The sequence below is a fragment of the Thalassophryne amazonica genome, chromosome 22 (genome assembly GCF_902500255.1).
Source record: "Thalassophryne amazonica chromosome 22, fThaAma1.1, whole genome shotgun sequence".
In the NCBI taxonomy this organism is placed as follows: Eukaryota; Metazoa; Chordata; class Actinopteri; order Batrachoidiformes; family Batrachoididae; genus Thalassophryne; species Thalassophryne amazonica.
The window spans coordinates 33,504,398-33,524,902 of NC_047124.1; the positions used below are offsets into that span (position 1 = coordinate 33,504,398).

Genomic DNA, 20,505 nt, shown 5'->3' on the forward strand with positions numbered 1-20,505 from the left:
TTCCGCTTCCTACGGGGAGGTGAAAGGAATCAACCACACGACGGCAAATTGATTGTCACGTCCAAAGAAAGTGTGAAAACTTCAGATTTAGAACACCCTAGGTGTGCCCCCGTCTGAAGTCCAAATTATAACAAGGGATAATAAAAATGGGGGGTAAGACGTCTATAAATAAGGGAAATTTATCAACTGACGACTGGAAATTTATGGAAGCAAAAAATCCAAAAACAACAAAGAAATTGGAGACCTGGATAAATAAACATGACTTTGACGGACGACTGAACCTGATCAGCATACAAAAGCTAAAGAAGGAGTTAGAACAGAAACATAAAGGTGATGAGAAAAAGATGAAGCAGGGAGATCCTTGCACTATTAGGTGAGGTGGTTAACAACACTGTATCCTAGCAATCATGACTGAACTACAGCAGACCCCGGAGCGGCGTGCTCAGCGCCGCCGCTGCCGGACTGTTGGTAGGGCAGTCGGTTGCGTTGTGATCTTAGTGTGTTTCGTGCTCCTCGGATTCCTGGCCTGGTGGTTGACCCAAGAATTGCAGCTCACTGTGGACCGAGCCAGAGAACAACGCAAGCAACGTCAGAAGAGGTTTATTCATAATGTGAACGAGACAGATGGACACCCTCATATATACCATACTAATATGTGGTACAGATATGTTCATTTATTGGCTATGGAATTACGTTACTAATTGTTATGTTTATTCGCAAATACCTATATCCTCAACACACCCAGCTCTGACGGCTAAACCGTACCCTGCTAGGGTGACAGAATGTCTTATCATACGGATGCATAATCAAACTGTATTTCGGGGGCAGTTCTAACACCACTTGCCTCAGTGCAACCACTTATATGATAGGGATTTCAACAGAGGACGTACAAGCGTGCCCAAGTGCTGCTCCATTGACTAGACTGAAGGGAAATGCAAAATATCATCACGTTAAATTGTCATCACAACGGCCATTCCCGATTTGCTTTTACAGGACAGGGAATAAAACTGTAGGTAAAATTAAGAAACGTCTGTGTACCCAAACGTATGTTTTATCAAATAATTTAAGCCTAGCCAAAACATAATATGTGGATGGTACTTATCTTCATCACATTGGACGGGGATGTAATTATACAGGCTCCTGTCCATGGGGAACGGATGAATCATGTGCTTATGTTAGTAAGTTTTTGCTACCACCTGTAAATGGTACTCCGGTGTATGATGACATCTATTGGCTTTGTGGTTCCAGACTGTACATGAGTCTCCCACCAAATTGGGGTGGTGTGTGTGCACCTACCCAGGTGACTGACCATACATATGTGGTAGTGCCAAGGACCTCCACAGAGAAGAATGGCAGCACCAGACGGAGGAGATTGATATACCCAGATGTGTTACCACATGATCACATGTGGGGCTCGGATGTACCAAAGGACCAAAAATTGTGGTCTGTAGGGGATAAAATAGCACATTCATTGTTCCCCTGGATAGGAGTGGGAAAAAATTCATTAATGATTGAAACTCTGAATTATCGATTGGGTCTGTTCATGAATGTAACTGAAAAAATAGTAGCAGCTCAAAACACTGAAATAGATGCTTTACGTACCATGGTGATGCAAAATCGCATGGTTTTAGACTTGCTTGATGGTTCACAGGGAGGAGTTTGTGCTCTGCTGAACACAACATGCTGTACTTTCATCCCAGACTCCATTCATTCAGTGGATATGCAGGACGCATTGGAAGAGCTGAATAAACTTCGTGATGCAATGCATAAAGACACCCTAGCCGTGAACCGGTGGAATCCCTGGTCCTGGTTGACTTCAGGACCATGTTGGCAGTTACTATTGAAAATGGTGACACCAGTTATTATAGTCCTAATTCTGATTGGACTTTGCATGTGTTGTGTGATCCCTTATATCAAAACAATGGTTGGCAAAATCAATCAATCAATCAATTTTTTTATATAGCGCCAAATCACAACAAACAGTTGCCCCAAGGCGCTTTATATTGTAAGGCAAGGCCATACAATAATTATGTAAAACCCCAACGGTCAAAACGACCCCCTGTGAGCAAGCACTTGGCTACAGTGGGAAGGAAAAACTCCCTTTTAACAGGAAGAAACCTCCAGCAGAACCAGGCTCAGGGAGGGGCAGTCTTCTGCTGGTGGTGTCAAATACATTTGTACAGTGTAATCTGGCCTTCCAACAAACTATGCCAAGATATCAAGCATTGAAACAGTCAGACCTTAGTGGAAAAAACTATAATGACTGTACTGAGAATTATGATGATATTGAAAAGCTCACAACTCCAGTTCAAGCTTGAACTGTTGACGTGATGAGTTAACACACTCTTAGCCTATGAAGCTTTAGCTGAAAAAGTAATAAGACAAGTGGTGTAGTCGAATAATACAGATAAACGGTTCATTTATACCAGTCAGCCGAAGTGGCGTGTGGTGGTGTGGTGATAACAGAATCTTTGACAGACTGCCACGAAATGTGTCAGGTTATTGTGCATTAATATTATTATTGTTACCCATGACCCCTGAAGACGTTACGACATATGCAGCCTCTCTTATTCCTGAAGAGTGGCAGAAAGGCATAGCCAGACATAGAGTGAAAAGAGATTGGAAAGGAGTGGGAAATCCAACATATATTGACGCAATAGGAGTCCCCAGGGGAGTGCCTGACGAGTATAAACTGGTTAATCAAATAGCAGCTGGATTCGAATCTTCCATCTGTTGGTGGTGCTCAATTAATAAAAACGTGGACAGAATAAACTACATCCACTACAATGTACAGAAATTAGGAAATTGGACTGAGGAAGGATTTAAGGCTGTCCATTCACAGTTAGAAGCCACGTCCCTTATGGCCTTCCAGAATCGTATTGCTCTGGATATGTTGTTGGCAGAGAAAGGAGGTGTTTGTGCCATGTTCGGAGAACAATGCTGCACATTCATTCCCAACAACACGGCTGCAGACGGCAGTCTCACTCAAGCCATTGACGGGCTGAGGACGTTGAACAGGAAGATGAAAGAGCACAGTGGAGTAAACACCGAAGGCTGGGATTGGTGGCTGGAAGGGATGGGAAAATGGAGGTCTTTGATTTCTTCACTATTAGTGTCTATAGCAATATTTGCTGCAATTCTAACATTGTGTGGATGTTGTTGTATTCCATGTCTCCGAGGCCTTGTAAATAGAATGATAACCACAGCAATAAGTCCAGGACCAGGAGGGGGTCCGGCATCATATCCACTTCTGGGGACAGACGACAACGAGGAGGACGATGGCTCTCCTGACCTGTACCCAGACCAATGGAAGTATGATGACCCAGACACCGATGATGGTGACAATGACGACATCACCTCTGGGGTGTAAGCCTAGAGAGAGAACATACCATGATGAACCTCTTAGTGAAAATCTCAAAAAGAAGTGCTAAGCTGAGTGATGCCTACTGTATGTTTAACAGGCGATAAACAGGAGGGGAATGTTAAGGATTTTGTATATATGTTATCACTGTTAAACATTTGTACATTTGTCTTCTTTCTCAGGAGAACGGTGTTGTGCTGTTTTGCACTTCACCCTGAGAATGTACGTGTTATTCAACCTTGTTTTAGCTTTGTCTTCTTTCTCATGAGAACGGTGTTGTGCTGTTTTGCACTTCACCCTGAGAATGTACGTGTTATTCAACCTTGTTTTAGCTTTGTCTTCTTTCTCATGAGAACGGAGATGTGCTGTTTTGCACCTGCCTTAATGCAATCCTGAGAATTCAATTTTGTTTTAGCACTCTGGGGTCAATCTGAGCTGGGAATGAAGGGCTGGATGTACTTATTATTATAATATAACTTTGTTTTCGCAGCCTCTAACGACTGGGAGTAAGAGAACGTTTTGACTATTGTGATGTGGTGTTTAGTGTGAAGGAGTGTGAAAGACAGGACACTTCAGGCAGATGCAGAACAGCTGATACCTGCAACAGACGAACGAGATGTGCTGACCTGAAAGTGTTCTTCCTTACAGCTGCACTTATTGACGTATGCGTTTATGTTATGGGAAGAAACTTGTCTTGCATCATCACCCCCACCCTTAGGACAAGTTTCTTGTTTATGTGATGAGGGCGTCTCTTAATAAAAAGAGCGGAAAAGCAGGCCAGACTTTAGTGTAGCCTTGGTGTACAGCCTGGCCGCACTCCGCGCGTAAAATTTGACTTTCTGTCTCACTGGTGTTTCTTGACTCTGTTTGTCTTGTTAAAGGTTTTAAAAATGTTTGGAGGAGAAAATACCCAACAGCCATACAATAATTACAGAAAAACCCTTGGCGACAGTGGGAAGGAAAAACTCCCTTTTAACAGGAAGAAACCTCCAGCAGAACCAGGCTTAGGTGTGACAATAATATGACAGACTGGTGTTCTGTCCAGGGTGGACCCCGCCTCGCACCCTATGACTGCTGGGATAGGCTCCGCCCCCCGTGAAAATGTGACGTCTTTGTGTCTGTTGTCCTGTTTGTCTTGTGTGTGTCAGATGACGTGTGAACATTAGAGGTGTAATAATATTCAGCTCCTGGTTCACACTTTGACACACTCACCAGATTTAGAACAAAACACAAACTCAGACTGTGAAAAATTACTTTATTCCTCCTCAAGACTCAAATGGACAAAAACACATTTTATCAGTTTGAGCATTTTTACAGTTTAATGACAGATTTAGGAGGAAAAACAAAACAAAAGAACAAGCTGTTTTACTTGGACATAGATCCACCTGTCTGATGGCTGCAGGTGGGCGGAGCCACGATGAAGATGTCCAAATGATTTGTGAGCAGACAGACAGACAGACAGACAGTTTCTTTGAACAAACAAACAAACTGTCAATCATGTGAAAATCATGTTAGTTTACAGGCTGAATTTACAACAACTGAGACGTCAAAATCAAACCAGCTGGACATTTATTGTCCAAATGTGTGTGATGGAATGTTTGTGTCCACAGGAGGAGACGTTTTGTCCTACAGTCCACAGAGAGACACTGAGGAACCAAAACCAGACCAAAACCCGAACCCAGCATACAGAGGTTCAGTGAACGTGCAGCAGAAGGTGTGGATGTGGATCAGAGAGTCAGAGGAGACGTCATAGAAGGACAGAGTGCCAGCAGGACAGTCCACAAACACTGAGACTCTGTGAAAGGACGAAGGAGAGAGAGGAAGGTCTGTTTGTCTGTTATTGTGATAGACAGAGTAACAACAACCATCAGAGCACATCAGACTCCAGGACTGATCATTAGATCCAAACAAACAGTCCAAACTGTCTCCTTTCCTTCTGATTCTTCTGTAAGTCACTGATATAAAAACGTCTCGTCTCCACTCGACCTCCCAGTAACAGCGACCAGTCAGACCAGTTGGACTCAGGACCTGAGGCCAAAGGTCAAATCTGTCTGGATGATCAGGATATGATTGATCCTCGTCCACATGTTCCACCTTTGTGTTGTTGTTGGACAGTTTGAGTTTTCTGTTCGCTGAGTTTGGATCCAGAGAGAGTTCACAGAAATCTGATGGAACAAAACACAACACAGGAATCAATCAATCAGTTCACTGATCAACACCACCCAACTGGAGTAATCAATCAATCAATCAGTTCACCAATCAGTACAACACTGCCGGAGTTATCAATCGATCAGTTCAATGATCAACACAACACAACCAGAATTATCAATCGATAAGTTCATTGATCAACAAAAGACAGCCGGAGTAATCAATCGATCAGTTCTTCAATCAACACAACACACCAGAGTAATCAATCGATCAGTTCACCGTTTAACACAACACAGCCAGAGTTACAGACCGATCAGCTCACCAATCAGTATGACGCAACCAGAGTTATTGATCGATCAGTTCATCTATCAGCATGACACAGCTGGGATTATCAATCGATCTGTTAATTGATCAACACAACACAACTGGAGTAATCAAGCAATCAGTTCACCAATCAACTCGATGCAGAGTTATCAATTGATCAGTTCCTTGATCAATGTGACCAAGCTGGAGTTACTGATCAAACAGTTCTCTGATCAGTTATCAACTGATGAATTTATTCATCAGCACAATTTTGATTCAGGGCGTGCACGGAGAGAAGAGGAGGAGCTAGTCACAGTCAGGTCAGACAGACAGGAAGTGGGTGGGGCCTCTCAATGTGCTGTGCACAGCTTTGTGGTTGAATCTGAACTTATTAAAAAAAAAGAAAAATAAACATGTGGCATCAGTGTTGATTTTGTTTCTGCCACAAATAAATCAAAGTGTGAAAACACTGAATTTATTTTCAAATTGTCAATTTGGAGAAGTCGTGCACGTGACACACGTGGATCAGACACGCCTTCATGTTGAACTCTGCTTCACTGTCAGTAGGACTTGAAAGAGTGATGTCACAGAGGGTGATTACTATGGAAACAGATGGATCAAAGGGAGGGAGTGCCAAGATGGCGCCGTTGTGTCTGGCTGCTCATCTGCTGCTCTCCAGTCTGTTATTTTATTGTTTTTAATTTATGCTGTTTTTGAGTCAGAGGCATTGCGGGTGTATGATCGCCAAACTCTGCTGGATCTCCAGCCCCTGGTTCGTGGTGTGGTGTGGTTTTCAGTGGGTGGACAGAACTTTCCGCCCCCATTTATATCGGAGGTGCCGGCTTTTCTGTGCCGTGCTCCTGCGCTGCCTTTCGGCCGAAAGCGCAGTCGTTGCCATGGGAGACGAAGTGGACGTCTGATGAAGCTGAAGCTCTGTTTGGCCTGCTGTTTGGCTTCCGGACGAGCTGTGCACAGAATTCTGGCAGGATCTGTGCTGCCCTGGCGCCTTGAGGATCCGGTTAAAACCTGTGTGGTGCCGCTGGTCGGCTCTGAGGACTGTCGGCCCGGACGTCCATGTCTTCGCCGGATTGATGTGCGCCAGTGGCGCTCTCGGATCCTGGGCTTGCTTCGCCGGGTTCTGAACAGTGAGACTGTCATCTCCACTGAGGTCCTTACCCTGGGTCTCCTGAACATCAGATCGCTGTCCTCGAAATCATTGTTGATTAATGATTTAATCATGGATCATCATTTAGATATGATTGGCTTGTGTGAAACCTGGCTCAAACCCACAACTCTCCTTCCTCTGAATGAGGCCTGTCCACCAGCGTACACATTTCGTCACGTGTCTCGTGGTATGAAGCAAGGTGGGGGTGTTGCTTTTATTTACAAATCTAGGTTTTCTTTATTAGCTGTTGGGGGTCACAAATATAATTCCTTTGAGCATCTGACTCTCCGTTATGCCCATGATGCTAAGTACTGTCAGGGTCATAAATCTGGAGCTCAGCTATGTTATTTTGTCACTGTTTATAGGCCCCCTGGCCCATATTCTGATTTCTTAGATGAATTTGGTGCGTTCATCTCTAGTTTGTCAACGAGTGCAGATAACATTTTGATTATTGGTGACTTTAACATTCATATAAATAAGGCCTCTGATTCCCTTTGCAATTCATTTATGCAAATTGTGGATGCTTTAGGATTCCAGCAATGCATTCAGGACCCAACACACATTAGTGGAAATACCCTGGATCTGGTTCTTGCACGTGGGTTTGCTGTCACAAATATTGACATTTTGCCTCTCGCATCTATAGTCTCTGACCATTCACTTATCAGGTTTACATTTACGCTGCCGCATTTAGTGGAACAACATACTTGTCTACAACGGCAGCATCGTATTAAACCCTCAACTATGACTGAACTTGAGGCCAGTCTACCTGATATTTTAGCTTTGATCTGGAGAATGCTAAATCAGTGGACAGCCTAGTCTAAATTTAACACTTAAAACTACACTTGATAAGATCTCGCCTCCTCTTTTAAGGTCACACCCTCCTAAGGCAGAGTCACCTTGGTTCAATGATTATTTGCGTGACCTCAGGCAAAAGGCTAGAGGTTTGGAATGGAAATGGTGTTGTTCCAAATTAGAGGTGTTCCGCCTTGTGTGGCGGGATGCTGTTTTAGATTATAAGCATGCACTACTGGCCACGAAGCGGAACTATTACTCTGATTTGATCCGTAAAAACAAACATAACTTAAAGTTTTTGTTTGACACGGTCGCATTTCTTATTCACGGGCAGCCACCTGTTAGTCGTTCTCCCTTTTCAGCACAGGATTTCTTGGATTATTTTGAGAAGAAAATAGAAGATATTAGGCTGAGCATATCTCAGCATGCCTCGGCCCAGTCATTAAAACCTGCTATGGAGGTGGGCGCTACCACTGAGGTGTTACCTAGATTGACAGAATTTAGTAGTATTTCAGTGGGCGTGCTGACGAAGCTTGTGGCATCTGCAAAAAGCACAACCTGTTTATTTGATCCTATACCAACAAAACTGTTTAAGGACCTGTGGTCCACTCTTGGGCCGACTGTGCTGGAAATTATTAATCTGTCATTAACCTCTGGATCGGTTCTGAAACATTTTAAATCAGCAGTGATTAAACCATTACTTAAGAAATCTAATCTGGACCCTAGTGTATTGAAAAATTACAGGCCGATATCAAATCTATCATTCTGTTCCAAAATTTTAGAAAAGGTGGTTTCATGGCAGCTCGTAGACCACCTTACTGAGAATGATCTTTTTGAGCCACTGTATTCTGCTTTTAGGAAATATCACTCCACAGAGACAGTGCTCACTAAAGTAGTGAATGATCTTCTGCGAGCATTGGACTCAGACGCCACTACGGTTTTGGTGTTGTTAGATCTCAGTGCTGCGTTTGATATCATGGATCATCATATTTTGCTCAATAGGTTGGAGAATATTTTTGGGATTACTGGAAGTGCCCTTGCCTGGTTGACGTCATATCTGTCCACTCGTTCTCAATGTGTCTTGTATAATGGCACTACTTCTGAACGTACTGACATGAGATTTGGGGTTCCACAGGGATCTGTTTTAGGCCCCTTGCTTTTCTCTGTGTATGTGGCACCCCTTGGGTGTATACTGCGGAGTTTTGGGATTGCCGTTCATTGTTATGCTGATGATACTCAGTTGTACATGCCAATAACTGCGGGAAATCTCACTCCCTTAAAATCCCTGGAGGACTGTCTTCTATCAGTGAGAAGTTGGATGTCTAGTAACTTCCTACTTTTAAACTTTGATAAGACTGAAATGATGGTTCTTGGTTCAGCGAGACATTGGCATCAGTTTGACCAGCTGGCGCTCAGCCTGGGTTTATGTGTCATACATCATACAGACAAAATGAGGAACCTTGGGGTAATTTCTGATCCCACGCTGTTTTTGACCTCCACATCAGGGATGTTACTAGGACTGCTTTTTTCCATCTGAGAAATATAGCGAGGATCTGCCCCATCCTGTCCATGGCTGATGCTGAGACCCTGATTCCTGCTTTTACAAGATTATTGTAATGTTCTATTTTCAGGGTTACCGCAGTCCAGCATCAGGGGTCTTCAGCTGGTTCAGAACGCTGCCGCCAGACTTCTGACACGTAGCAGAAGGTCTGAACATAACACACCCATTTTGGCATCTTTGCAGTGGCTCCCTGTCTCTGTGAGAGCAGGTTTTAAGGTTTTGCTATTGACTTATAAGTTTGTTCATGTACTGGCGCCATCTTATCTGGCTGATCTGGGGGAACTCTACATGCCGGCCCAGGCTTTGCAGTCGCAGGATGCGGGACTTCTCTGTGTGCCCAGGGTGAAGAAGAAGTCAGCAGGTCAAAGAGCCTTTTCGTAACCTGCAAACACCCTGTGGAACAGTCTTCCTGCGACCGTGAGGCAGTCTGAGTCTGTGGACATTTTTAAGTCAAGACTCAAAACCTATTTTTATTCTCTTTCTTATGAATAGTTTTTATTTTTATTTGTTTTATTATTTTACTTCTGTTTTTAATTATGTATTTGAATTTTTCTTATTCATTTGTAATTATTTATTCAATTTTATGTTTACTTGTTTTATGTAAGGTGCCTTGAGACGGCTTTTGCTGTGAATTGGTGCATTATAAGCTAATTAAATAAAATTAAATTAATTAAATTAATCAAAGTACAAACAGACTTACACTTCCTCAGACCTGGTCTCAGCCATCGGACTCCACCAGGATCCACCCTGAAAGGAGGAGGGGGCGGAGCAACACATGGGCTTTAATCATGGAAACATCAACATGACATTGATCTCATCTACATACTTTAGTTCTTCTCTTCTAACACACTCATCGCTCCAAATGGATCATTGTTGATCACCTCTAACTGTGCTGATCAGCAGGAACAAACAACTTTTGGATTTTTTAAGTTTGAAGATTCTGGTGAAAATCTGTTCAAGTGGATTTAATCCTTTAATCAAAGTCACCAACCCTGCTCCTGGAGGTCACCTGACTCTCCAGGCTCCGCCTACTGATCACTAAGTCAGGTGTGCTCAGCTAATCAGCTGCAGGCGTTACATGTCCCCTCATATTGTGGAGCTTCGTAGCAAATCCTCCAGAATTAAAACTAAATGTTTCAAAGATTATTAAACACTAGATTTATTTTTTCATGTTTGCAAATTTAATTTCCTGCTGTTCTTATGAAATCACATTTGTAATTTACATTTGTGGGGTTTTTTTTTCAGTCTTTGCAGAATGAATGACGTCCACATTAATTTCAGCCAATCAGCAGGCAGTATTGGTGAAAGATCCCTTCGTAAGATGGCGGCGTCCATGAGTTCACAGACAGACCAGATCAGATTTTCTTGTGATCTCTGGGACTAAAACAGAACACCTTCTGCTCTTTTTGGGATCAGATGATAACAGGGTCGTCCAGTCCACAGTCCATGTCTCCATGGAAACGTGTGAAAGAACAGAAGATCTTCTGTGTCTTTTTCTCAGAGTTGATATTTTGTCGTCTTTCTGGTTACTTTTTGTTAAACACGCGGCTGCGCTGCTGTGACGCTCATTTTGTCTCTGAGTCCCACAAGTCTCAGAATCTTCGTGGAATGTTTCAAATCTAATTTCCAGGTTTCATCATGTTTGACTTTTCTTTTTGTGATCTGTGACTCTGGAGGGAAAAGTTTCAAACTGCACTTGTTTAGAATTCAATCTTGGATTCTGAACTCACAGCGACAATAAGAACACAAAACTGAAATGTTCAAATCCTGAAAAATGTCCATTTATCATTTTGGAGACAAAGAAAAAAACAGATCAGTACTGGTTCAAGATCCAACATCCACTGGAGTTTTATCTTTTTTAAACAGAGAAACAACAGGATCAATTTCTGATTGATAAACTAAATATCTGAATTATCTGATTTTCTGTGTGTCAGTTTGATTCTGTTCCTGATCAGAATTATTGGCTCTTCACACAATTTAAAATATGTTCATAAATCAATATCAATAAATTTTCAATCACCAGAAAAACTGAACAACAACAAAAACAAAATGTTTTCACAGTCAAATAAAAAAACATTAAATATTTGTTTGGACATTTTCATTGACAGACTGAAGAATTTATAGAAAATTGTCACTTTTACAGCCAGTTTTCTTGAGACAAGTAAGAGGATGAACACATGAACATCTTCTTAGACTTCATTTCCATCAATCATTCAGCAACATAAAGAATATAAATACAAGAAAACAGATCAAATCAGGGCTCCGGTCTCCCATGTGCCTTCTGACAAACCAGCTGAAATTCTTCTCTTTACTTTTTTATTTATTCAGGTTCTTATTTCGGAAGTTTAATCACTGCTGATGTCTCAGAAAAATGTTTCATTCTGCACAGAAAATGATAATGTGTTCATCTGATCCAAAGAAAACTGACTGTGAAAATAATGATTTAATCAGTTAATCAATCAGCTGTGGCTGCAGCAGGTCCACATGGAGAACATGCAGGACAGCAGGGGCCTTATGGACAAAGCGTGCACACACACAAAAATGTGGCGTACGTCCGTCTCCATGCCAACCTTCAGATGGATCAAAAGTGAAATGACTGTGGAAATGTGCGGTGCGTCACGCAAAAATTCTGTCTGGTGTTCAGCTACTACAGCTACTGTTCCACTGCTGAAAACAAGAAGTTATCAGAGTGATGTGAACATCAGAGAAACACTTATGAGCAATTAACACACCCACGTGTTTGCAATTATGTGGGTGGACATAAAAGCATGTGCAAAGTGATGTGGAAAATGGCACCAACAATCACTGCGTTAACGTTGTTAGAGGACCTTATAAATGGAGCAATCACACGTGAACGTGTATTCAGGGAACAGGAGGATTTACTTGCAAATGACGATAATTGACTCAAAATCTGAATTCGATTACCAAGGACAGACTGGAGTTATGTGCAGAACTGCGGCCGGCCCAGAGTGCAATACGGCGAGGAGCCAGGGATTGTCTGTGCACAGGTGCTGACCACACTGGGCTTCCTGGCAACAGGGACATTCCAGTGGGAGCTGGCTGATCAGTCCGGAGTGTGTCAGTCAACCCTGAGCTGAGCCATGCCAGCTGTGTGGAACACAATCATCTGAATGTCATCCAGGTACATCACAATCCAACATTAAAGCACAATTTGCAGCGAGAGCCAGTTTCCCAAATGTGATCAGAGCAACTGACTGCACACACACGCATATAAAGATGCCATCACATAATGAATATGTTTTTGTTAATGAGAAACTTTTTCATTTCATCAATGTTCACATCATATGTGATGCACAGATGCATTGGGTTGAGGTGGGAACAGACTAGAAGCTGGCACACATAGTTTTTTTGTGTAATTGTTCTGAACGAAAAACAGTGTGGGCACATTTGGGCATGTGAGCATTCAAATATGTTATTTGTTGTTATGATAAATGTGTTTCTTTTTTCTTGATGGTGAGACTGGAGCAGCAGAGCTTCTTTACTGGTTGTCTCCCAGTGTTCAGTACTTGTCAATATACACACATGTAAAGTTGTGAATGTCACACAGTCGGCAGCGACGCACTTCACCTTTTTAATTTCAGTGTGTGTGTGTGCTGTTCTGAGCTGACAATGTTTACACACGCATGCACGAGCACACACACACACGCACGCACACACACACACACACACACACACTAACATTTTACCAGTTTCATGATTATTCTGTTCATCAGGGTTCCAAATAAATTATTGCTGCATGTCTTCATGTCATTTCCATCATCTGTAACTCACACTCAGTATAATTTCTTGTCTGTGTTCATGTTGTCTGGTGTGAGATTCAAGATTCAAGATTAGTTTAATTGCCATTTGTAGTTAAAAAAAACACATAGGAAATGGTTGTGCAAAAAGCTCAGTGCATCACACGCAAGAAAACAACAGACAGACATGGAATGAATAATCACATAAATACACACTGACACTGTGAAATACAGGTACAGAGATCAAGTTAAAAAGTTAAGATCAAATACTTTAAATAAAATAAGGTGCTGTAGGCAGGCTTAAAATGCACTATTCAGGCTGATCACAGCTTGTGGGAAAAAGCTCCTTGCATAACGAGATGTCTTACACCTAATGGAGTGGTACCTTCTTCCAGAGGGAAGAAGCTCAAACATGACTCTTCCAGGGTGGCCAGAAGGATCATTTATGATCTGAAAAGCTCGGTTTAAGAGTCTACTTTTGTACAACGCCTCCAGCACAGGCAGGTCACAGTTCACAGTTTTTTTTGGCTGGTGACGTTGTGGTGAATCACAGCTCCAGGGCCTATTTACATGGACTTGCATATTTAAATAGGGGCGTGGCCAGGGCAGAGTTTGGTGCGTCTGCATGTGCACTCAATTCCATGTTCAGTGAGCTGTACTAATGGAACGTGCTTGGATCCATGAGGATGCTCACTTTGATACATCTGAATATTTTTGTGTTTACACCAGTTTCTGGGTTTTGGCGTCCGACATGTTTCAATCAGAAATCCATGCAAGTCGTTGTACATGAGGCCCCAGGTGATCTCCAGGAGCAGGTTGGTGACTCCTGGTTCAGAGAAATGAAGCTTTTTGTCTCCATTCTTGTTTGAAACATGTGACTCTGAACAGACTGACAGTGAAAATGATCGACTGTTCTTGTTTGTGTTTGCACCAGAATGTGTGAACGACTAACAAATGATTTCCTCAAACATGTGCAGAACATATACACATTTATGTTCAGGGGCAGAGCTCGGTATGTTGGTGGTGGTGTTGGGGGTAACAAGGGAGGTGCAGGGGCATGACCCCAGAACATTTTGAAATTAAAGGTGCATTTTCCTGATTTCTCAGGCAGTTCAAGCAAGTATTTTGGACATTTGGAGCAGGTAATTGTAATAATTTTATTAACCTCCAGGTGGTCAACAGGAGGAGTGACTCTCCTCTTGTGGGTCAGACTGTGTTCACTCTGTCTTGTGTTGGACAGGAATTGGTTTTTGAGTGGCACAAATAATTTGTGTGGGATCTTATTGTTTTGCAAATAGTTGAATAAAAAACACCCGAAGCATTTCATGCATTTTATCTGCATTTTATTGTAAGTAGTTGTATATAACTTTGTTGTTTGCTATTTTTGTACATTTTTAAAATTTACAATTTATATTTGCATTCTGTTATGAAAATGGTTTGTTAAACATATCTGTGATTTTCACAGTAAAAAAAAAAAACAAAAAACTTTTTTCAATTATGATTTTTTTGTGTGAATTTACATTGACTGTGTTAATACATCAGAATGAACAAAAAAACTGTAAAGTAACACAGGTGAGGTTGTGCTGAAAAAATGACACCAAACAAGACAAAGTAAACAGTTTTATGGTAACGTGAAAAGTAGTCAAAAACGGCCAATTATACCCTGGATCGCTAAGAACTAAGCTTTTGGCTGACAAGTAGAAACAAAGATATTTAAGTTTTGGCGCACCTCAAGTGGGACGGGGGTGGGATTTATACCCCCTAAACCCCGCGCTTAGATCCATCAACTGTAATCTGTGTCATGTGTTGATGTGAAACAGTAACAATGAGTCGTCACAGAGAGTTTGCTGAGTTGCTGTTTGTCAGTGTGAGGTGTTTGAGGTCAGCTTGGTGTGTCAGGTCCACATGAACCAGTGGGACTAAATGTCTCCACATGGAGCTCCTCCATCAGACTGAGTCCATACCTGAGAGAGTCCAGAGTCCAGCGTGGATCCTCCAGTCCAGCAGACAGCAGCTTGACTGAGTCTCCTGGATGGTTGTAGCTCAGGTCCAGCTCTCTCAGATGGGAGGGGTTGGAGGTCAGAGCTGAGGCCAGAGAAGCACAGCCTTCATGTGTGATCAGACAGCCTGACAGCCTGCAGACACACAAACCAGCAGACACAATGTGAGGACAGTGTCAGGACGTCCCCACTTTGCAGCAGCACGGACACACTGATGTCTGCTGCAGGATGAGCTCATTACTGTGGTTACAAACACTGATATCCATCAACACTCACACAACATGACAGGGAGCAAAGCTGCAGCTTCACTCTGATTTATGGAGCTGCTGCACACATTGATGAGTCCTGACCTGAGAGTCTCCAGGTGACAGTGTGGACTCTCCAGTCCAGCAGACAGCAGCTTCACTCCTGAATCCTGCAGATCGTTGTTACTCAGGTCCAGTTCTCTCAGACTGGAGGACTGAGAGCTGAGAACTGAAGACAGAACTTCACAGCTTCTCTCTGACAGATCACACAAACTCAACATGAAGACAAAATCAACAAGAAACAGATTTGTGTTGTCATGCAAAGGTTCCAGTTTGTTCTAGACCTCAGACAGGATCCATAAACCAGCTTTGGACACTGAGTCAAACCTGAAAGTGTTTTTATTCAGTCAAACATGATTATTAACTGGACCAGCAGGAGACCTGGACGATGCCTGGTTAGGCAGAAAACACATGAACTGTCTTTGATTAAAGACATCAACAACATTAAAGACTGAGTGAGATTAAAGACAACTTTAATCCTTCTCAGTGCACTTTGATATGAATGATCAATACTTTCATTGATTTAACATTAGGAGCTAATGTTTGGACATGTGGACAGAAAGAAAGGTCTCTGTCCACACATAGGTGGGCACTCCCACATACACACACCTGACTTTCATACATCAGATATATTTATCTGTTAACAGTAATATGTTATTGAATAAGGTCAGATAAACATTTTTGATCCCTGAAGGGAAATTAATCCTCTGCATTTAAGCTGTTCTAATCACATTAGACACATTTCAGGAGTGTGCAGCTGCAATGCAGTACCCAAGAACCAAGCCCCAACCTCCACCCACAGGAAATGAAGCAAACCCGGAAGTTGAAAATTTTGCCTTGATTGGCCACTTGAGGCTGACTCCTAAAAGGAGTTACTTTCCACAGAAGCCCATGTTTAAATGTCCAACTTTAGAGCAGAAATAAACATGTTTGCAGCCTGGAACAACAGTTTTGGTGTCCACATACAGTTACCCCTCCACAACAAGTATAAAGGGGTGATTTTTTTTTCCTTTCCTTCTGTTTTCAAATACCTCACTCATCACTTTACCATGTTTTAAGCCATATCATTGTGAATAATTGTGAGGTAATTCAAGAGCCATGCCAGGAGAAAGTGCTACGTTTTCTGGTCAGACTGTGTCTCTCCTGTCTGAGCATTTAATTCCAAATATCTGGTATAAAACAGCTTGTTGTGCAGTTCATTCTTCTCATGGACCATTTGAGAAGTCTGTGCTCCAGTATTTCAATTGAATGAAATTTTCATGTTATTTAATTTGGTATGTTTTCACCATTAGAACTGTTAGCAGTTCAATCTGATATTAAAAATCGGTCCACATTTTTGCTCCACAAATGTTATTTGTTGAGATTTTATCTTAATAAAGACATCAACATGATTACTTCACAGCAACTAATGATAAATAATGATTTACTTATTCTGTTATCTGGAAAGTTTCATTCTGGTTCTTAAGTGAAGCTTTTTTTAAGTTTCTTAAAGCTTCTTAAAGTTACAGTCTGTCCATAAGCAAGGTCGGGTAGGATTACTTTGAAAGAATGTGGAAACCATTTGGAAGATTCAGGCGGCTTTCAGTGGCTTTTCAGTTGAGTGAGTATCTGAGAAATTGTGTAACAGCTGGGCATGTCACACCTTGTCCTGTCAGACTTCCAACACGGAGGTGCCTTTTGTTGTGCGCCATTGCGGTTCCGTCCGGACGCGCAAATTCCTCTGCACGTCTTTCATTACAAAATCTCCTGTAACAGTGGAATGTGCCGCAAAAGTGCTGATGTCCACCTCTTCTGCAATTTCTTTGGTAGTCAGACAACGTCCTGGATCAACATAGCCTTCACTTTGGAAATGATCTGGTCTTTTCAGCCTGTTGATGGCTCTCTCTGCCACTGTGGGCCGTCTTTAATCCGGTTGTAATGCTCCTTAATCTGTGTGACTCCCAGAGTGTCCTCACCGAAAGTCGTCTCACAGTTTCTGGAAAAATTTGATTCAGCGCTGCTCCAATCGCTCAGCCATTTCCCTGACAGTGCACGAAAGTTCAAGCTTGGCTGATGCAAGTGCACATGATTCAAATCCATATAGTTTTTGAAAAACAATAAAAAGGTCGGATACTTTTCTAACAGACCTTGTATAGGCCAAACACCATAGTAGGAGAAACATGGCCATATCATGATGCTTGCACCACCATGCTTCACTGTCTTCACTGTGAACTGTGGCTTGTGAGCGTGCGATCGACAGACAGATCGGTGCAGCATCTGCAGTGATGCGGTCGCTGTATTGGACCGTCGTGAGTGTGCATATCATAAATGCTTGGTCTTGTTGGATTTGTGAGAATCTACTGAACCTACTGGTACCTTGTTTCCCACGTAACAATAAGAAATGTACTAAAAACTTGGATTAATCTTTTTAGTGACATAGCACTACTATTATTCTGAACACTACTGTATGCTGACCGTATTAAAAATGCTGGCATACGCTGGATATGTCAAACACGTTAATGCAGCTGTCAGATCATGATGATGTAGTCAGTGTGCTGACAGCCCCGTTTCCACCGAGTGGTTCAGGTCAGTACTGCACAGCATGGTACGGGTCAGAAGGGCTTGGTTTGTGTTACCACCACTGGCCAGGAGTGGGAACAGCTCACCAAAAAGTTAGCTTTGGTAACCTCTAATGCGTTAACTGAAAAGGTAACTTTTATAACAGTAAACCAATAAACAGCTAAAAAAATTGAGCGGAAGTTACAGCTAATCACTAACTTTTAGTAGTGACTCGGTACACTGTCGACTAATGATAAGCCAGTTTTGAGTTTAAACACTGCAGGGGCTTCTGAGTAAATTCAAAGGCAATGACAAACCCAAAACGAATAATACATTAAAAAAAATAAATAACCCCAAACACCATCATCATGTTTATCAAAAGAAGACACAAGTTGTCTCTATATTACACAATGTGGCAAACTGCACGGAAGAAGGAGCCAAAGCTTTTGTCTTCATGCACCCTGCCAGCTGCTGTAAAGAAACATTTATTTTTCTCACACAACACAAACGGTGGCCGAAGACATCAATTGCCAAACAGACTATATTACTTGAACTAGAAAACCACAACACATCTAGAACACTAACAACACTGCAAAACCAACATGTACTACAATATCAGTAATAAAAAAAAAACAACAGCTAAACTCCCATAATGCATTGCAGCAGCAGAAGCACCACATCAATTCAGGAACAGCTCACCTGTGTTGCATTCAAGTCAACTGGTAAAATTGACACCTCATCCATGAGGTGTCAATTATACTGGGGACAACCGCCAAACCTTTTACACTAGTTCAGTTCAGTTCAGCAGCAGGGACGCCTGCAGCTGCAGGGAAGGAGCGCCAGTTTGTTAACTCCCCACACAGTGATATGATGATCACTGCTTTGCGGCACAGGTGATGATGATTTTTTTATTATTATTTTTTTTAAGACTTTCTGCCGCCCCCTGTGTGTCAGGAAAAAAAATGCACCCCAGGCAGCTGCCCGTTTCAAAAACTGTGCCTGAATGCCCAAAATGTTTTGAGGTACTCTGTGTATTATGACATATATCAGGGAGCTTTAATGTGACATTAACTTATATATATATATATATATAAAATAAATAAATTACCTGTAACTTATTACACGTACGTCCACATATGTCCAGTGTTTTTGTGTTGCATACGCTCACTAAGTCTTCAAGGTGTGACAGGGATATAAGATCTTTTTACTAAAAAAAAAAAAAGGTACCCACTTCACCACCCTGCTGTGTTTCCAGCAGAGACTGAAATCATTTTGTTCTGGTGTGTTACAAACAAACAAAGGCTAAGAATACTACTAGGAGACTTCATTCCTCTTTACTTTCCAACAGGTGCTCTTTTGTTGTGGGTTTGGTTAAAATACCAACAAGAAAAATAACAAAAAGCACTCTGTTAAAGAAAAACATATCAAAAAACCTTTAATTAAACATGACAAACTAATTAAAAACACAGGGACCTAAACACTGCAGACATATTAACACAAAACCAGGAAGGAAAGAAAAGTTTAAAAAGGCACCCATGGGTGTTAGATGGGTGGAGCTTTACTAGTGTGTCACAGGTCACATGACTGACAAGAGGATCAGCAAATAGGTATCAAAAAACTAAAAACACACTGAACAACAGACCATTTTAAAGTTCAGAGTTTATATACAGACACACAAGCAAGAAAGGAAAAAAAAAAAAACTTTTAAAATACACAATGTGAGTCCACAAATGACAAAAACAGACAAAAGTCACATTCAACATTCAGTCCAGGAAAAGTTGTGACCTTAAGTCTACTGATCCAAAACATTTCTCAGAGGATTTTAAATTGGTCTCCTCCTCCAGGAGGTTTTATGATCACCTCTATAACCATCACTTTGAGAGAAGAAGGAGAAGAGTGTCCCACCTGTTCTTTAGTTCTGGTTCAGACGACATATCTGAGTGTTGATGTGAAACTGAATCTGATGAAACAGTTTAGAATTCAGAGAAACATTTTGAAACATTTGAAGCAGAAACTAAATCCTGACCTGAGAGTGTCCAGGTGACAGTGTGGACTCTCCAGTCCAGCAGACAGCAGCTTCACTCCTCAATCCTTCAGAGTCCGCTCGGAATTAATAACTTCAAAACAAATTGCTGCTTTAAATAAAATGACACCTCTTACAAATGTTGCAATACAGACAATAAACTACAATCGACTAAAAGGTTTTTCCTCCCAAAATGAGACATCTTGCATTCTTTATAAACCTGACCTGCAGCACATCTGCAAGAGCTGCAGCTCATAGGTATGGAAATACATCCATGCCAAAAATAATGTCTGAAAGGAAATGTTTTTGACAAAAACTAATAGATTTTATATCTTTTTATGTCCAGAGATCAAGGAACCACCATATAGAGTTTATTATGTCCAGAGTTTAAGGATCCAGTAATCAATTTCATATTTATTTACTTTAAGACTCAATAAAATGTTGTTCAATTTCAACTTAATCAGCTTATAAAGCGCCAAATTACAACAAAAGCCGCGTCAAGTTGGCTCACACAGAACAGTTCAACATAAACAAATTTAAATAAATAAATA

The 20,505-nt window shown here is 41.6% G+C and overlaps 1 protein-coding gene across 2 annotated transcripts in view; it reads right to left on the reverse strand.

Annotated features, from left to right (window-relative positions):
* Positions 1–4,607: 4,607 nt before the first annotated feature.
* The window catches only part of LOC117503798 (NACHT, LRR and PYD domains-containing protein 3-like), a 58,241-nt gene continuing 42,343 nt past the window's right edge, over positions 4,608–20,505 (reverse strand). Inside the window, exons 8-10 of one of the 2 annotated variants that reach the window (XM_034163061.1) lie at positions 15,053–15,223; positions 10,031–10,077; positions 4,608–5,526 (exon numbers count right to left, since the gene is read on the reverse strand). In XM_034163061.1, the coding sequence (XP_034018952.1) occupies positions 4,988–5,526; positions 10,031–10,077; positions 15,053–15,223 (757 nt within the window). In that variant the 3' untranslated portion in view covers positions 4,608–4,987. Of the gene's footprint in view, positions 5,527–10,030; positions 10,078–11,728; positions 12,439–15,052; positions 15,224–20,505 lie in introns of those variants that run through there. The other variant, XM_034163062.1, reaches the window with a different exon arrangement.